Raw genomic sequence first — 18340 nt, 5'->3', positions numbered from 1 at the left:
GTGTGAATGTCCCGTGCCTTCCTGGGCCATGGGGTCTGGGAAATGTCTCTCTCCTCCGGGCCTGCCTGACACACACAGGCTCTGGACACGCCGCCCGGCGCCCAGCGCCCGCCACTCCCTGGGGGAGGCACCGTCCTCACCGCCATTTTAAAGGCACTGACCTGGCACACACCGCGCCATCCGCCCTTTTAGAATGAGGGAGGGGTGTTTTGCAAAGGCAGTGAGTGCATCATTTAAGCCTGAAAGCACACAGGTCTGCTGGCGGGGGTTGGGGGTTGGGGTGGAGAATTCGGCGGTGTGTGTGTGTGTGTGTGTGAGCACGCGCGAGCCGCACACCCAGCCCTTCGGCCACTCAGGCCTCAGCTCCGGGCCTTCGCACGTCCAGCAGCACGCTCCGCGTCCCGACAAGGCCACAGTTTGGGTCTGTGCTGTTCGCGTGTTCCTGCCCCTCTTGTCACTCTGAGCATGTGCGTGTGTCTGCGGCCGAGGTCCCATCCTCGTGGGCAGCAGCCAACTCGGTGTGACTGAGCGCTGATGCCTGTGCTGAGCTGGCACTCGTGGGCGGGCACCTGCGGGAGTGACTCAGGCCGCGGCTCTCTGACCTCAGGCACGGGCACCGCTGTGTGCACCCGCCCGCTCACGTGCTCTCCCATCGAGAGGGCGAGATGGGCCTGGACACGGCCCCGGGTTTTATTATGGAACCGCCAACGAGCTGGGGCGTGAGAGCTGTGACGTGGGAGGGCTCCTCCGTCCATGAGCGCACTGGGCTGTGCTGCCTGCGACACGTGTGCAGGACCAGGAAGACGGCAGAGGCCGAGGAGGCCCCGCCCCCGCCCCCCCATCCTTCCCTCGAAGCTCACCGCACGCCCAGCTGGTCCCAGTCAACCCCCCCCCCCCCCCAATCCGGCTCACCCAACGACCTCCAGCTCGTGCCCCCCCCCCCCCCCCCCCCGCTCACCACACGGCCTCCAGCTGGTCCCGGCCCGCCCCCCCCCCGCCCCCCCCGCCCCCCGGGCTCACCGCACGGCCTCCAGCTGGTCCCAGTCAACCCCCCCCACCCCCACCCCCCCATCTGGCTCACCGAACGACCTCCAGCTCGTGCCCCCCCCCCTCCCCGCTCACCACACGGCCTCCAGCTGGTCCCGGCCCGCCCCCCCCGCCCCCCCCCCCCCCCCCCCCCCGCTCACCACACGGCCTCCAGCTGGTCCCGGCCCGCCCCCCCACCGCCCCCCCCCCGCCCCCCCCCGCCCCCCCCCCCGGGGCTCACCGCACGGCCTCCAGCTGGTCCCGGCCCGCCCCCCCCCCCCCCCGGCACACCCCCCCCCCGGGGCTCACCGCACGGCCTCCAGCTGGTCCCGGCCCGCCCCCCCCCGGCCCCCCCCCCCGGCTCACCGCACGGCCTCCAGCTGGTCCCGGCCCCCCCCCCCGGGGCTCACCGCACGGCCTCCAGCTGGTCCCGGCCCGCCCCCTCCGCCCCCCCCCCCCCCCCCCCGCTCACCACACGGCCTCCAGCTGGTCCCGGCCCACCCCCCCCCCCGCCCCCCCCCCCCCCCCCCCCCCCGCTCACCACACGGCCTCCAGCTGGTCCCGGCCCGCCCCCCCCCGCCCCCCCCGCCCCCCCCGGAGCTCACCACACGGCCTCCAGCTGGTCCCGGCCCGCCCCCCCCCCCCCGGCCCGCCCCCCCCCCCCCCGGCACCCCCCCCCCCCCCCCCCCCCGGGCTCACCGCACGGCCTCCAGCTGGTCCCTGTCCTCCAGCAGCCCCAGCCGCCGTCGCACCGCGTGCAGGAGCCGGGTGCCCTGGAAGCCGCTGCCCCGGCCGTCGCACCGGAGCACTATGGCGCCGTGGCTGCTCGCCAGCACCGTCTCCCAGCTCACCTCGAACCTCTCGGCCACGCTCTGGCTGCCCGGGGCGCCGTCCCTGCAGAGGGCGGGGGCACCGGGTTCTCACCTGAGGGCCGCGACCCTGCACCACCCGCCCCTCAGCGCCCGGTCTGCCTCCCTGGTGGGTGCGGTGGCAACGTGCCCACCCTGGGTGCCGGTGGACGTGGGTGCGGAGGCACTCGGAGCGTGGGCACCGGCTGGGAGTCACCGAGGGCCTTGGCGAGGGCCGTAGACGCCCTCCCCGGTGGCCGTGCCTGGGCCTCAGTTCCCACCAGGCCGGAGCGACAGGACAGGCTGCTGCTTTACCGGACGGACCCCAGGTCTGAGGAGTCTCTTTCTGGTGACTCGGAAGACAGCGCCCACGCCCATGCCCACGCCCTCGGTGCCATGGCGTTTGCACCTCCGACGGAGCCCGTCTTCCTGCCCCCACGCGGGGACACCCCTGCTGGCGGATGACACCGAGGCTCGGCTTCCCACCGTGGAGACGCCGGGCTGCACACAGGCCCTTTCAAACGGGGACCCGCAAGTTTAGCAGCTCTGCGCGCCCGCATGGGCGTGGGCGAGGGCGGCTCCTAAATCGCTCTCCTTGGTGGGGGTGCCACCCTGAGAGCAGCCGGTGCCATCACTGCCCCGGGGGCTTTTGCAGGGACGGAGGAGGGCAGGCGGGCTGTGCAGTGCGTGCTGTGTGATCCTGTGTGATGTGTGCCATGTAAGGCATGTCTGGGTATACGTGTGTGGTGTATAGTGGTATGTAGGGTGTATCAGTGTATATATATGTGGTGTGTGTTGTATATTTCTGTGTGGTGTGTGGTATGTGGTGTGTCTATGTATATGTGGGTGGTCTGTGTTGCGTATATGTGTGGTATGTACTGGGTGGTATATGGTATGTATATGTGCGTGCTGTGTATATGTGTGGTATGTGCTGTGTGTCTGTGTGTATGCATGTGGTGTATATATATATGTGGTATGTGCTGTGTGTCTGTGTATATGTGTGTGCTGTGTATCTGTGTGGTGTATGCTGTGTATATGTGTGTGTTGTGTGCTGTGTATGTTTGTGGTGTATGCAGTGTATGTGTGTGTCGTGTGTCATGTATGTGTGTGGTATGTGCCACACACGTGTATGCTGTGTATACGTGTGTGCTGTGTATATGTACGTGCTGTGTGCTGTGTATGTGTGTGCTGTGTATATGTGTGTGCTGTGTGTATGTATGTGCTATGTATATGTGTGCTGTGTGCTGTGTATGTGTGTGGCATGTGTGTATATGTGTGTGGTATGTGGTGTGTGGTATATGCTGAGTATATGTGGTCTGTGTGCTGTGTATATGTGTATGCTGTGTATGTGTGTGGTGTGTGGTGTGTGGAGGCTGGCAGAGCGCTGACCTGTGCAGACAGGGAGGAAGTAGACAGGGCGCAGGGGACAGGTTGGGACCCGCGGGCAGCCGGCTGGCCCCGCCTTTCATTCCTGTTGGGTGAGCGTCCTGAACCAGGAAGGAGCTGGGCCAGGTGACCGCTCCTCGGGCTCCCCGACATTTGTGAGGTGTGGTCCCTGTGGTCCCTGGACACCCCAGGGCTGCCCCATGATGACCCTCCAAGCGAGCCTGCTGGCTCCCACGGGCAGGCCGGGTGGGGTGGGGGTGGGGCGTATAGAGATGTGCTGACTGTGAGGAGTGCTCCCCTCGGTGAGTGGCACTGCCACACTCAGCACGTGGCATGTGGCAGGTGGCACTCAGGCAGGACCTGATCAGACTCCGCCCTCCGAGAGGGCAGACCTCACCCCGCTGCTCTTGCACCTGGACCAGGGCCTGTTGGGAGCCCAGCGTGTCTGAAATAAGTCTCTGTTGGCAAATGCATAGGGTTCATGGCAGTTTTGTGGCTGGAAATTACCTCTAGCCAGTGGGTGGCGTGGACAGTGCCAGCGTTACAAGAACTCCCGGGGGCTCGGAGCCCCCTGACCTGCCATCAGATCTGCACCCTGCCTGAGCCTGAGGATACCACGGCAGCCGCCGGCGGGCTCAGACCTGCTTGCCTGTGACACTGCCGGGGCCACCCAGCCCGCGGCCCTTTGAGGCGGGGTCGCCGGAGAGGAGCTGGCGGTGGCCGAAGGCTGACCTAAGCTTTTACTTTGCAGCAGCGTCTCCCTCCCGGCCTCAGCCTTTACCGGGTCACCCAGTCCCCAGAGCGCCCGGAGAGGCGTACTCACACCACCAGGAGCAGCGGGTAGTGCGTGGTCTCCGTGAAGGTCGCGGGCTTGAGGATCTGCATGGACAGGCCTGGCAGACACACAACACAGGCGGAGGGTCAGGGCCGCGTGACCGGGGGAAGGGGCCAGGGTGGCTTGGGGTTCGTCTTGGGCAAGTCGCCCAACATCTCTGAGGCTCAGTGTCTCCATTAGAATGAACTGGGCCACGGCAAGACTGGCTCTCTCTGCTCACAGAGGCCCCAGGCCGGGAGGGGTGGGACTTGGCGGCTGCGAGTGCCATAGCGAGGAGGAAGGAATGGAGGGGCAGGCGTGAGGCCGGGAAGCCAGGGGGGCAGCGGAGACCCCGGGACTCTGTGCAGACCCAGGGCTCCGCCCCCTTGCTGTGCACAGGCTGGCGCCGGGCAGGTGCCTCTGGGCCCGGACCCCTCCACACACCACGGGGGGGGCTGGCGCGGCCCAGGGCCACTGAGATCTGGTCCTTGGCAGTGTGGAACGTGTGCCGGGTGGGTTTTCCTCACCAGTTTCTTCCGTCCCCCCCAAACTTCCCTCCCAACAGAACTTGTTTACCAATTAAATCAGAATTAGCAGCTTTCCCAGCTGAATTTCTCTAGGACACCCCTCCTGCCACTGGGGAGCCGCTCTGACCAGGTCTCATTCCGATTCTGACTGAATGCTAATGGCTTGCAAATTGGGTCAATGGCCCCGGGATGCACAAAGGCAGGCTCTGACTTTATCGCTGAAATATCCATAAAACATGGTCTGGGCTGCTCCCTGCCACCGGTGATAAGCCCCAAGGCCGAGCTGGCCGGGACTGGCAGCTGGCTTTCCTGTCTTTCTAGAAGGCGCGCTGCTTGGAGGAAAGCTGCAGCCTCCGATGCACAACCAACCAACGCAACACAACACAACACAGCACAGCACAGCACAGCATGACAGAACACAACTCAACACAACACGACACAACACACCATGACACAACACAACACCACACCACACAGCACAGCACAGCATGACACAACACAACCCAACACAATACAACACAACACAACACCACACAGCACAGCACAGCATGACACAACACAACTCAACACAACACAACACAACACCACACAGCACAGCACAGCATGACACAACACAACTCAACGCAACACAACACAACACAACACCATACAACACAGCACATCATGACACAACACAACTCAACGCAACACAACACAACACCACACAACACAGCACAGCATGACACGACACAATATAACACAACACAACCCAACACATATTGTCACCCCCAGGGCGCAGTGCCCATCCCTCCCCTTTCACACATCTAATTCACATGTACACAGGATGATACGACACAACAAAACTCAACTCTACACAATTCAACTCTACACAACACAACATGACACAACACAGCACAGCATGACACAATACAACACAACTCAACACAACACAACACAATACAACCAACACAACACAACATGACTCTACTCAACATAACACAACACAATACAATATAACTAACACAATGCAACACAATACAACCAACACAACACAACACAACACCACATGACACAACACGACACGATTCTACTCAACACAACACAGCACAGCACAACATGGCACAACACAACGGAACTCAACACAATACAACTCAACACAATACAACTAACACAACACAATACAACCAACACAACAGAACACACAATAGCAGGTCTGCAGAGCGGAATCTTTCAGAATCTGGGGCATCCTCACTTCCATGTGCCTGTGAGTGAAACCCCAGGCGGGGAGAGGGAGGCTGGTAGCTGGCTTCCGAAGGCCTTTTCTGCACTCTCTGAGGAGGGGATGGCATTGCCGCTAGTGGCTGGGGGCTTGGGGACTGTCCCTGTGACAGCAGTGTGCAGGCTGCATTGGAGAAGGGACATTGGGTTTAGGAGATGAAGGCGAACCTCACCGAGGGATGCGATCTGTCCTCAAAGGCTGCGGCAGGAAGTGACAGGTGTGAGGAACGGTGAGGGGTTCTGGAACACTGGCTGACCAGTGGGCAGGGGTGAGTCAGGAGTTTGAAGTCTGGCCGTGGAGGTCCACCTGGCTGGCTTTCCAGCATGTTATCCATGCAGACACACATGGCCCATAAGGCCTGCTGTGGGCTTAATGCTCTGCCCTCATCATAAACTGCGAGTGAAGTGCTCGCATGCACATTTTGTACTGGGTTCTGCAGGCGAGGGGGCCTGTCCTGAGGTCGGCAGCTACACATGGAAGGTTTGGGGGTGAGGTCAGGACAAACATGTGAGAGTTGCTTGCTTGTGTATTTATCCATCTTCCTATCCATCCATCCATTTATCCATCCATTTATCCATCCATCCATCCATCATCTATCCATTCATTATCTATCCATCCATCCATCATCCATCCATCATCCACCCATTATCTGTTAACCCAACCATCATCCATCCATCAATCAATCCTCCATCATCCTTCCATCCATCATTCATCCATCTTTATCAATTTATCATTTATCCATCCATCCATCCATCCTCCATCAGCCATTCATTCATCCATCTCTATCAATCCATCATTCATTCATCCATTCATCCATCCATTCTCCATCAGTCATTCATCCATCCATCTCTTTCAATACATTATTCATCCATCCATCCACCATCCATCCATCCATCCATCCATCTCTCTCAATCCATCATCCATTCATCCATCCTCCATCACCTATTCATCCATCCATCTTTATCAATCCATCATCTATCCATCTTCCATCATCCATCCATCCATCCATCCATCCACCCACATATCCAGCATCACTAGCAATCTAAAATGGTCTAGCTGCTGGGACCGGTTTGGCTCAGTGGATAGGGTGTCGGCCTGCAGACTGAAGGGTCCTGGGTTTGATTCTGGTCAAGGGCGTGTACCTTGGTTGTGGGCACATCCCCAGTGGGGGGTGTGCAAGAGGCAGTTGGTCGATGTTTCTCTCTCATCGACGTTTCTAAATCTGTCCCTCTCAATTCCTCTCTGTGTAAAATCAATAAAATATATTAAAAAATAATTTTAAAATAAAATAAAATGGTCTAGCTTTCTTACCTTTTTGTTTCTTCCTTATAAAAGAACAGCACAAAAGCATGTATCTAGTTAACTTGAGGGTTCTCATGAGTTTGGATCTGAATGGCCTCCAGGTTCTGTATGGAAGTTTGAACCAGTCATGGATGTCATCCATGTGGGTGGGCTAGACTTCCTTTGATATATTGCCTCGGGGTACAGAGCCGTACCAAGTGGCCTCTCTGTACCAGAATGCCCTGCATTACCGAGTGTCTCTCCATGTAGAATCCATCTCAGCAGGGAACAGGGCATGGGAGCCTAGGGGGCCGCTTCAGATCAGATGCTGCTTTTCCTTTTAAAGGGAAAGACGCAGCACTTACTGTAATCTTCCATCTCGATTTCCTTGTATTCCACTTTGGGCATCTGCCGGTCACTTATAGCCTTCCGTACATGCTCATTTGTTTCCAGGTCAAACATTTCTGAAAGAGAGAAGAGAGAATCCAGTCAGATTCAGCCAACGTTTCCTGTGCACCTCACGCTGAGTCTGACACCAGTCCTGGTGGCGGTCCGTACAATTCTATCCCAAGGCCCACGACACGAGACACTCAATGCCCGCTGACGGGACAGCCCGGCACTTGGGCAGATGGAAGCTCTCCCTGCTGTATGGGCGCCTCTTACACGCTCAGTTTCAGGATGTTTGACTTCCAGACTGCTGGTTTGGGGAAACCAACGCCATGTATGTGTTAGGACAAATGGTTCTGCAAATATAGAGGCCACAGTGTCCCAGGGAGGAAGGGAGAACAGGGATGCGACCTTTATTGCATTTTCTAGGATAACTTGAATCATATTTCTTACCTGAATCATAAGGTTATCGGACTTTGGGGCCTCAGCATGAATAAGCATGTCAGGTGTCAGCCTGACCCTCACCCTCGCCCTCACCCTCCCTCGCCCCTGACTGCGCGGAGGCTGTCTCCTAGGCTGTAAAGCACACAGATGCCCTCAGTGCCTGCTTCTGGGGTGAAGAATGCCCCTCACCCACCCACTTCATTACTCTCCCACTGAAAGGGCATTTTCACCTTATTTCACCATCTGACAGGTAACAAAAAAGGTCCAACTTCCTCTTTTCTCTCACATCCAGCCTCCATAGGGGGCAGTCTATGGTTCATTATGAAAGGGAATTTTATCTTCAAGGGACTCTGTTGGGCTCATCAAATCATGTTGAAACCTTCACGAACGTCTTAAAGATTAACAGCACACACTGTGTTACAATGAATAGGCAGTGCCATGGCCGGTGTTGCTCAGTGGTTAGAGTGTTGGTCCACGCACTCAAGAGTTTGATTCCTGGTCAAGGGCACGTACCTGGATTGTGGATTCAATCACTGCTCTGGTTGGGGCATTGTAGGAGGCAACCAATCAATGTGTCTCTCTCACATAGATGTTTCTCTCCCTCTCCCTCTCTCTCTCTCTCTCTCTCTCTCTCTCCCTCTCTCTCTCTCTCTCTCTCTCTCTTTCTCTCTCTCTCTCTCTCTCTCCCCCCACCTCCTTTCTGCTCTCTCTTAAAAAAAATCAATGAGGAAAGTATCCTCAGGTCAGGATTAATAACAAGAAGGAACAAGGGGCACTCTGGGTCTTCAAAGGCACCCGGAGCCTCAGCCTCCCCAGCCCTGTGGTCCTGACCTCTCCGCCTGGCGTGGACCCGGCGTGACAGCTAAGGGACCTGGGTGCCATCACACTAGATAAATGGGAACTCGGGGCAATGAGTGGGTTAGCAGGGACAGGGCTGAAGGGTCCCAGGTTCGATTCTGGCCAACGGCATGTACCCCGGTGGCAGGCTCGGTCCCGGCCCTGGTCAGGGCCCAGGTGGGAGGCAACCCATGGATGCGCCTCTCTCACCTCGATGTCTCTCTTCCTCTACGTCTCTCCCCTCCCTCCCACTCTCTCCACAGATCAGTGGAGAAACAGCCTTCATGAGGACTAACAACAAAAGAGGCGTGGATAGAGCTCCCCCAGCTTCAGACTACGCGCTTCTCTCTGCGCGTGTGCATGTGAATTTGCTGACTTCCCGCCTCTCCAACGCTGACCGTGGAGGAGAAGGCCACCCTCCAGCTGGCCTGGAGTTCATGTGAACCCTGACCTGCCACAAACCACGTCTGCCGCTCCCAGGGCTGTGGGTGGGGGGAGCACCCTCCCGGAGCCGTGGGCGTGGGGAGCACTGTGGGCTGATAGTGTGGGTGCATGGCCTGTGTTGGCGTGGCTTTTCCTGCCCTGAAATCCCACCTTCCCGGAAAGGCACCGTGGCAGCAGGCTATTAAATTTAGTTAAATATTAGATTCCTCGTTTAATGGCTGCCCACACAGCTGGCTTTATCAGCAGAGAGCCGGTGTCCCTCAGGGAGGGAGCTAAGCCATGCTATTTGTCCCTGTAATTGCATTCGCAGAGGCCGGGCTCTGCGGAGGAAATGAGAAAAGATTGGCATGTGCCCCGGAGGACTCCGCTTTGGCGGGCCGGGCACCTCCAGTCTGCAGCGAGCGCGTGGCCGGTCCTTAATTAAATGTGAGCTGCCGCTGACATTTGGGGGAATTAGCTGCTATCAGATGCGGAGGAACAAAGACTGCTCCCCAGGTTGCCTCCCTGGTTGTGCCCAGCGGTGCCAGCGGCAGATGTGGCGGGCCCCAGGCTTTTCCAGACCTCGTTGGTTCGGGCACTGAGAGATGATCACGAGGCTGAATTTTGGGAAATTAGTGGCTAGAATCATTTGAAAGCCAACAGCAACTGACGGACAGGGAGGAGGGCAGCCTATTCTGCTCCCACATCTCAGCATGAAGACGGAGCAGGACTGTGTGTGTGTGTGTGCCCAGTGTGTGTATGTGCCCGGTGTGTGTGTGTACATGTGCCCACAGTGTGTGCCCAATGTGTATACCCAGTGTGTGTATATGTGCCCGGTGTGTGTGTACATGTGCCCCGCATGTGTGTACATGTGCTGGTGTGTGTGCACAGGTGCCCCATTTGTGCCCAGTGTGTGTGTATATGTGCCCGGTGTGTGTCTGGTGTGTGTACATGTGACAGGTGTGTGCCTGGTGTGTGTGTGCATGTGCCCCATGTGTGTGCCTGGTGTGTGTGTACATGTGCTGGTGTGTGTGCACAGGTGCCCCATTTGTGCCCAGTGTGTGTGTACATGTGCCCAGTGTGTGCCTGGTGTGTGTGTACATGTGACAGGTGTGTGCCTGGTGTGTGTACATGTGACAGGTGTGTGCCTGGTGTGTGTGTGTGCCTGTTCCCAGTGTGTGTGCCTGGTGTGTGTGTACATGTGTGGTGTGTGTGCACAGGTGCCTCATTTGTGCCTGGTGTGTGTGTACAGGTGCCCCATTTGTGCCCGGTGTGTGTGTATATGTGCTCGGTGTGTGTACATGTGCCCGGTGTGTGCCCGGTGTGTGTATACATGTGGCCGGTGTGTGCCTGGTGTGTGTGTGCATGTGCCCGGTGTGTGCCCGGTGTGTGTATACATGTGGTCGGTGTGTGCCTGGTGTGTGTGTGCATGTGCCCAGTGTGTATGTACATGTGACAGCTGTGTGCCTGGTGTGTGTACATGTGACAGGTGTGTGCCTGGTGTGTGTGTGTGCCTGTGCCCAGTGTGTGTGCCTGGTGTTTGTGTACATGTGTGGTGTGTGTGCACAGGTGCCCCATTTGTGCCCGGTGTGTGTGTACATGTGCCCGGTGTGTGCCCGGTGTGTGTATACATGTGGCTGGTGTGTGCCTGGTGTGTGTGTGCATGTGCCCAGTGTGTGTGTACATGTGACAGGTGTGTGCCTGGTGTGTGTACATGTGACAGGTGTGTGCCTGTGCCCAGTGTGTGTGCCTGGTGTGTGTGTACATATGCTGGTGTGTGTGCACAGGTGCTCCATTTGTGCCCAGTGTGTGTGTATATGTGCCCGGTGTGTGTGTACATGTGCCCGGTGTGTGCCGGTGTGTGTATACATGTGGCCGGTGTGTGCCTGGTGTGTGTGTGCATGTGCCCAGTGTGTGTGTACATGTGACAGGTGTGTGCCTGGTGTGTGTACATGTGACAGGCGTGTGCCTGGTGTGTGTGTGTGCCTGTGCCCAGTGTGTGTGCCTGGTGTGTGTGCCTGTGTGTTGCAGAGGTCACTCGGAGTCTGCAGGGTCACCTCTGCATGGGCCTCTCCCGAGCCCAGGCCGGCGGGCTGTTTGATGGCTTCCTCAGGCCCCTGCTGTGCTCACCCGTCCTGTCCGACACAGGGGAGGGCTCGGCGTGGTGCGGGGACATGGTGGTGTGTGTCTGGCCCTGTGGGCTGTGGTGTGAGCGCCTCACTTAGGTGGCCACCACGTGAGGCCGAGCGCCCCGTCCCAGGGCTGAGGGGGCGGGGGGGTCTGGGTCAGGTGAATACAGCTTCCAGCCCTGGGTGTGGAGACGGGGCCTGGGGGACACTGCTGTTATGACCACACGCGTGATCCCGTGTGTGAAGCCAGGCCCACGGGGCGTGGCGGCCGCTCGGGTGTGTGGGTCATGGCTGAATGGCCAGCAGAGTGGCTGTGGGAGGCGCAGTCCCTGCCCTCAGCTTCCCGCCGGCCCGGACGCGGAGGCAGCCAGAGTCCATCCGGAGTGGACCTCCGTCCTGGCAGCGGGCTCCGCAGACGGGGTGGGGTGGGGGCGAGGCCCTGCCGGCCGGCCTGGTGGGCTGGTGCTGGGGAGGAGGCATCTGAGGGCGGGGAGGGGGCGGGGGCTCGGCCAGCTCAGGGAGGCCCCGCTCCGCCCGCTGAACCCCAGGGAGAAGGGCAGGCTCTGCCTGGAGCCCGGGCTGGGCTCCCGACGCCCCCCCTCTGTGGCTGCGTGCCCGGAGCCATCAGTCACACTCTCCGCCTCGGTGTTCTTGGCTGGAAAATGGGTGCGACAGCCATGGGGGGTGAACTGAGTTAAAACATATAAAGCACAGCCGGCCGGTGGCTCAGCGGCTGCGCATCGACCTAGGAGGTCGCAGTTCGATTCCCATGGGGGCACAGGCCCAGGTTATGGGTTCCGGCCCTAGTGGGGGGCGTGCATCCTCTCATCATGGATGTTTCTCTCTCCCTCTCTCTCCCTCTTCCTCCCGCTCTGAAATGAATAAAACCTAAAAAAACCCCACAAAAAACCAAACAAACCAGTGAAGGACACACTGCGGCCTCGGCCCCTGAGGGCCTGGGCAGCTCCCTGATGGCCCTGGCGCCCAGTGCGGGAGGGGCTGCAGGTTTCTGTCCGCCTCAGCTCCGAGGCCTCCGGCCCCTCTGCGGCAGGTGTGCACCGCCCAGCACCCCCCTCCCGCCTCTCCTCCCTCCCGCCCCCTCCCCCCTCCCCCTTCCTGCTCAGAGGCTGCCCTGGTGCAGGTGCTCAGGCCCAGAAGGACCAGCTACTCCCAGCCTCACCGAGGCCCCGGGCGTCTTCCCGGCTTTCCGCCTGTCCTTCCTCCCGTCCTTCCTCCCGTCCTTCCTCCCGTCCGCCCCAGGCCTCGGCGCGGGTGCACCTCGGGCCTCAGACGGAGCTGCTGCCAGACCCGGCGGTGCTGCCCCCTGAACCGCCAGGGCTGCGGGTGGCAAATTCTCACGGGGTCCCTCTGCCGGGTGAGCTGCGCTCGGAGCCCCACAGCTCCCCGTGCTGCCCGCCGTGCCCTCTGCCCGTGCCCTCCTCCGGAAGACACCCCCTCCAGGACAGGGCAGCCCAGGTGCCACCGCCTCCAGGGAGCCCACCGAGGGCCGGCGGAGCAGGCGGGAGCTCAGAGGCTGGCATGAGGCACTGCATGGCCTGGCATGCGTGGGGTGCATGGTGTGGAGTGGGTGGTGTAGGGTGTGGGGTGAGGGTTACGGGGGTTGGTGTGGGGTGGGGTGTGTGGTGTAGGGTGTGGGGTGTGGGGTGAGGGGTGGGGTGGGGTGAGGGGTGAGGTGGTGTGTGGGGAGAGGGGTGGTGTGTGGGGTGGGGTGGGGTGAGGGGTGAGGGGTGGTGTGGGGTGAGGGGTGAGGGATGGTGTGGGGTGAGGGGTGAGGGGTGGTGTGGGGTGAGGGGTGAGGTGGTGTGTGGGGTGAGGGGTGGGGTGGGGTGAGGGGTGGGGTGGGGTGAGGGGTGAGGGGTGGTGTGGGGTGAGGGGTGAGGGGTGGGGTGGGGTGAGGGGTGGGGTGGGGTGAGGGGTGAGGGGTGGTGTGGGGGGAGGGGTGGTGTGTGGGGTGAGGGGTGGTGTGGGGTGAGGGGTGAGGGGTGGTGTGGGGTGAGGGGTGGGGTGGGGGAGGGGGTGAGGGGTGGTGTGGGGTGAGGGGGGGGGGGGTGAGGGGTGAGGGGTGGGGGGGGGGTGAGGGGTGGGGTGGGGTGAGGGGTGGGGTGGGGTGAGGGGTGGTGTGGGGTGAGGGGTGAGGGGTGGTGTGGGGTGAGGGGTGAGGGGTGGTGTGGGGTGAGGGGTGAGGTGGTGTGTGGGGTGAGGTGGTGTGTGGGGTGAGGGGTGAGGGGTGGTGTGGGGTGAGGGGTGAGGTGGTGTGTGGGGTGAGGGGTGGTGTGTGGGGTGAGGGGTGGGGTGGGGTGACGGGTGGGGTGGGGGGAGGGGGGTGGGATGTGGGGTGTGTGGTGTAGGGCGTGTGGGGTGGGGTGTGAGGCCTCCCAGCCTTCCCACACACTTAGTGATCCTGGTGATGGGGGCATTGGGAACAGTGAGGGCCCGCCATCTCTGGCTCCGAGTAGGACACCCCTGGTTTATCTGGGGAGGCGGCTGCTCCCTCCCACCGCCCCGCGGGGAGACGTGAGGAAAGGGAAGGACTTACTTTTCCTGTCTGTGGTGTTGTGCACAGTCACCATGGGGACACCAGGACCTGCCTCAGGAGAAGAGAAGCCAGGAGAGAAACAGAAACACTGTTAGTTGATGTGAGAGAAACAGAAACACTGTTAGTTGATGTGAGAACAAAGGAGAATCGGGCCTGGGGTGAGGGTCCTGGGGCAGGGGGCCAGGGGCGGGGGACCGGGGGCTGGAGGCCTGGGGCAGGGGGCCGGGGGCAGGGGGCCGGGGGCAGGGGGCCTAGGGCAGGGGGCCAGGGGCAGGGGGCCGGGGGCAGGGGGCCGGGGGCAGGGGGCCTGGGGCAGGAGGCTGGGGGCAGGGGGCCGGGGGCAGGGGGCTGGGGGCAGGAGGCCGGGGGCAGGGTGCTGGGGTCAGGGGGCCTGGGACAGGGGGCCGGGGGCAGGGGGCTGGGGGCAGGAGGCCGGGGGCAGGGGGCTGGGGTCAGGGGGCCTGGGGCAGGGGGCCGGGGGCAGGGGGCTGGGGTCAGGGGGCCGGGGGCAGGGGGCCGGGGGCAGGGGGCCGGGGGCCAGGGGTAGGAGGCCAGGGGCAGGGGGCTGGGGTCAGGGGGCCTGGGGCAGGGGGCCAGGGGTAGGAGGCCAGGGGCAGGAGGCCGGGGGCAGGGGGCTGGGGTCAGGGGGCCTGGGGCAGGGGGCCAGGGGCAGGAGGCCGGGGGCAGGGGGCTGGGGTCAGGGGGCCTGGGGCAGGGGGCCTGGGGCAGGGGGCCGGGGGCAGGGGGCCAGGGGTAGGAGGCCAGGGTCAGGGGGCTGGGGGCAGGGGGCCTGGGGCAGGGGGCCACGGGCAGGAGGCCGGGGGCAGGGGGCCTGGGGAGCCAGGGAGGGCAGTGGAACGACCTGTGCCTGTCAGCCACGTGACCCCATAAAGAACTGAGGGTCACTGTCCCCATCACTAACAAAGCCCCCTTTGCGTCTAGAGGCTCATTTCTTCGTCAGACAGCCCTGCCGGACAGCCCTGTGCTGGCTTTGGGGCTCCGGGAACCAGAGGGCCCGAGTCCCCGAGTCTCCCCTCCCTGGCCCTGGGGCACTCTGGGAAACGGTCACGTGACAGCACTATGGCGCCAGGTCCCCCTGCCGCCACTTCGCTGTCGGGTGTAGCCTGGGAGTGCCCAGGGGGCATCTGGGGCAGAGGGGCCTGGGCGCCGTCCACGGCTGCCTTCTTCAGGCCCAGCACCGGAGCTCCCCCTGCCCCTGCCCCCTGCCCTCCCCGAATGGTCCGTTCTCTCAGCCCACAGGCTGCCGCAGCGCCCCCACCGGCCTGCCACCCCATCGCCCCAGTGCCGGAGCTCCAGGAGGGCCATAACCTCACCGAGCACTGCCCGGCTCCGGCCCCAAGGAGGCGGCCTCCGAGGGGTAAAGGCAAAGGGAGATGGACAGGAAGCGGGGGCTGTCCTGACTCCCTAACTCCGGAGGAAGGGCCTCAGAGGCCCCGGGCACGAGCCTGCCTGTGGGCACCTCATTGTCACGCAGGCCACGGCCGGTTGAGTGTTCTGTGACTGGTCACTTCTGGAACGTTCTACCCTGCGGGGTAAGCAGACCCAGCTCCCAGCACCGCCCGGGAGAAGCAGGGGTGCCAGTGCCGTTGGGAAGCCGAGGCAGGAGGAGCTGAGGGGACCACAGAGGTGGCACCTCAGCCGCAGCCGGTGGGCGCGGAGTCTGCTGGCGGGCGGAGACGGGCTCCCTGACCCGGCCGCCCTGACCGCTCTGTCCCCGCGCGTCACCAGCTGTTCGGGCTGGTGTCGGGGCCCGGGTGAGCCCTCACCGCGGCCTGGGAGACGCTGCCGTCACGCCCGGTTTCAGGGGAGGATGGCGCGTTAGGCGGGTCCCTGCACGCCGGGCACGGAGCTCGCCGGCCCGGCCCCACTGGCCACGGGCTCCCTTCCACACTGACTGCTGTCTCCCCTGCCTACAGCGGCGGCGGCGGCCAGGGAGCTCTTTGCAGTCAGAGAAGCAGCCAGGCACGCACTTTCTTTAAGCCCGGCCATTGCATTGCTGCCGTTTGCAGTGAGGGTGGAGGACGCGGTCTGTGAATCAGGCTGTGAGTCTGTATCAGACATCCGAAATGCAGGGGCACCGCATCCCTCTTGTTCTCTTTGTGAGGTTTGTCTTCTTTTTCTACTCCTCAGTCAAGTATGTGTTTGTTGATTTTTAGAGAGAGAGGAAGACGGGAGAAACACCGAAGTGAGAGGGAACTATGGATTGGTTGCCTCCTGCACGCATTCCAACTGGGACTGGATCTGAAACGTTTGGTGCATGGATGATGCTCAGCCACCCCAGCCACCACCCAGGCGTGGGTTTACGCCTTCTAAACCTTTCTGTTGACGGGCTTTGAGAGTCACTGATGTGCTGTCCGCTTACTGATGCCCGTGCTGGTCCATCCCTCTGAGTGCCCGCTGGGTGCTCAGCCACAGCCTGGCACGCTGGGGCCACAGACTCACCAGCTGAGCCCTGGCACCTTGGGGCGACAGCCTAACCAGGCCTCGCTCATGTCTTTCAGGAAGTTGCTGTTCTTTCTGAAGTTCGGGGTGAATGACCCGTGAATGGGGGCACAGAATATTCATTCCCCCGAGACTTCTCTGCCTCACTCCTTCAGTTCACCTCCCAGGCCCGGCCTGCAGGCCTAGCCCAGTGCTCACAGCGCATTTACTTTTTATGGACGATGCAGGCAGAGCTGACAGCACGGCTATGCCCGCCGGGGACCTATCCGTGTGAACTCTCCCTGTGGTGCAGACTGAGCTGCGGCTCCACCGAGGGATAAGCTCCTTCGCCCACCTCCCCGCCCAGGCACCGGGCCCCTGGGCCGGACACAGGGGCGGGGACACAGGGGCCGGACACAGGGGCGGGGACACAGGGGCCGGACACAGGGGCGGGGACACAGGGGCCGGACACAGGGGCGGAGACACAGGGGCCGGACACAGGGGCGGAGACACAGGGGTGGAGACACAGGGGCGGGGACACAGGGGCGGAGACACAGGGGCCGGACACAGGGGCGGAGACACAGGGAGGAGACACAGGGGTGGGGACTCAGGGGCCGGACACAGGGGCAGGGACACAGGGGCCGGACACAGGGGCGGGGACACAGGGGCCGGACACAGGGGCAGGACACAGGGGCGGAGACACAGGGGCCGGACACAGGGGCGGGGACACAGGGGCGGGGATACAGGGGCGGGGACACAGGGGCCCGGACACAGGGGCCGGTCACAGGGGCGGGATCACAGGGGCTGGGACACGGGGGCCGGGACATGGGGGATTGGACACAGGGGCGGGGACACAGGGGCCAGACACAGGGGCGAGGACACAGGGGCGGGGACACAGGGGCGGGGACACAGGGGCGGGGATACAGGGGCGGGGACACAGGGGCAGGGATACAGGGGCGGAGACACAGGGGCCCGCACCAGGGGCGGAGGGCGGGAGGCGGGACTCACCTTCGCACGTGAGCAGGAAGAAGTCGGCGCTGTGGCTGAAGGATGCGCTGAAGTAGGTGCAGTTGCCTACGAGGTCGCAGGACAGGCACTGCCGGTTGAAGGTGCCCACCGTGCTGGCGCTGGAGGGGGAGGCGGCGTGAGCCCAGGAGCGGAGCCGCCAGAGGTCCAGCTCCCACCCGCACAGGAGCCTGTGGCCCCGCCCTCCTGGTCCCTGGTCGGCCGCCGGCACGGCTCTGTGGTGTGGTCCCGGTCCCTCACGCTGGCCCCGACCCCCGGCAATGCCGGTGCAGCGTCTGGTCATGGAGGGGTCGCTGATCCCCTGTGGTCTCCAATCCCAGAGCCTGTCCAAGCCCTGCCCCTGAGGGCCCGTCCCCCACCCCGAGGCCCCCAGGTCTCATGGGGAGAAGGCACAGAAGGGGACTCAACTGGACAAAAGTGGAAATATAGCAAAGCGTCGTCCTATTGGGTGGCTGAGCATGTCTCCTGATTCCCCCCAGAGAGCCCTGCCCGGAGGCCCCCATACCTGTAGAGGTGAGGGCCCCCGTACCTATAGAGGTGAGGCCCCCGTACCTATAGAGGTGAGGCCCCCGTACCTGTAGGGGTGAGGGCCCCCGTACCTATAGAGGTGAGGGCCCCATACCTGTAGGGGTGAGGGCCCCCGTACCTATAGAGTTGTAGGGGGTGAGGGCCCCATACTTGTAGGGGTGAGGGCCCCATACCTGTAGGGGTGAGGCCCCCGTACCTGTAGGGGTGAGGGCTCCATACCTGTAGAGGTGAGGGCCCCGTACCTGTAGGGGTGAGGGCCCCCGTACCTGTAGAGGTGAGGCCCCCGTACCTATAGAGGTGAGGGCCCCGTACCTGTAGGGGTGAGGGCCCCCGTACCTGTAGGGGTGAGGGCCCCCATACCTGTAGGGGTGAGGGCCCCATACCTGTAGAGGTGAGGGCCCCCGTACCTGTAGGGGTGAGGGCCCCC

General features: G+C 62.3%; 1 protein-coding gene across 1 annotated transcript in view; it reads right to left on the bottom strand.

The window, feature by feature from the left end:
- The window catches only part of DPP6 (dipeptidyl peptidase like 6), a 223780-nt gene that overhangs the window by 13044 nt on the left and 192396 nt on the right, over positions 1-18340 (bottom strand). The window contains exons 16-20 of the mRNA XM_036425830.2: positions 17368-17486; positions 13918-13965; positions 7506-7604; positions 4084-4153; positions 1726-1920 (exon numbers count right to left, since the gene is read on the bottom strand). Coding sequence (XP_036281723.1) covers positions 1726-1920; positions 4084-4153; positions 7506-7604; positions 13918-13965; positions 17368-17486 — 531 coding nt within the window. The remainder of the gene's footprint in view (positions 1-1725; positions 1921-4083; positions 4154-7505; positions 7605-13917; positions 13966-17367; positions 17487-18340) is intronic.

Source organism: Pipistrellus kuhlii, unplaced genomic scaffold (assembly GCF_014108245.1).
Source record: "Pipistrellus kuhlii isolate mPipKuh1 unplaced genomic scaffold, mPipKuh1.p scaffold_m20_p_86, whole genome shotgun sequence".
Lineage (NCBI taxonomy): Eukaryota > Metazoa > Chordata > Mammalia > Chiroptera > Vespertilionidae > Pipistrellus > Pipistrellus kuhlii.
This window is presented reverse-complemented; position numbering and strand designations above follow the sequence as displayed.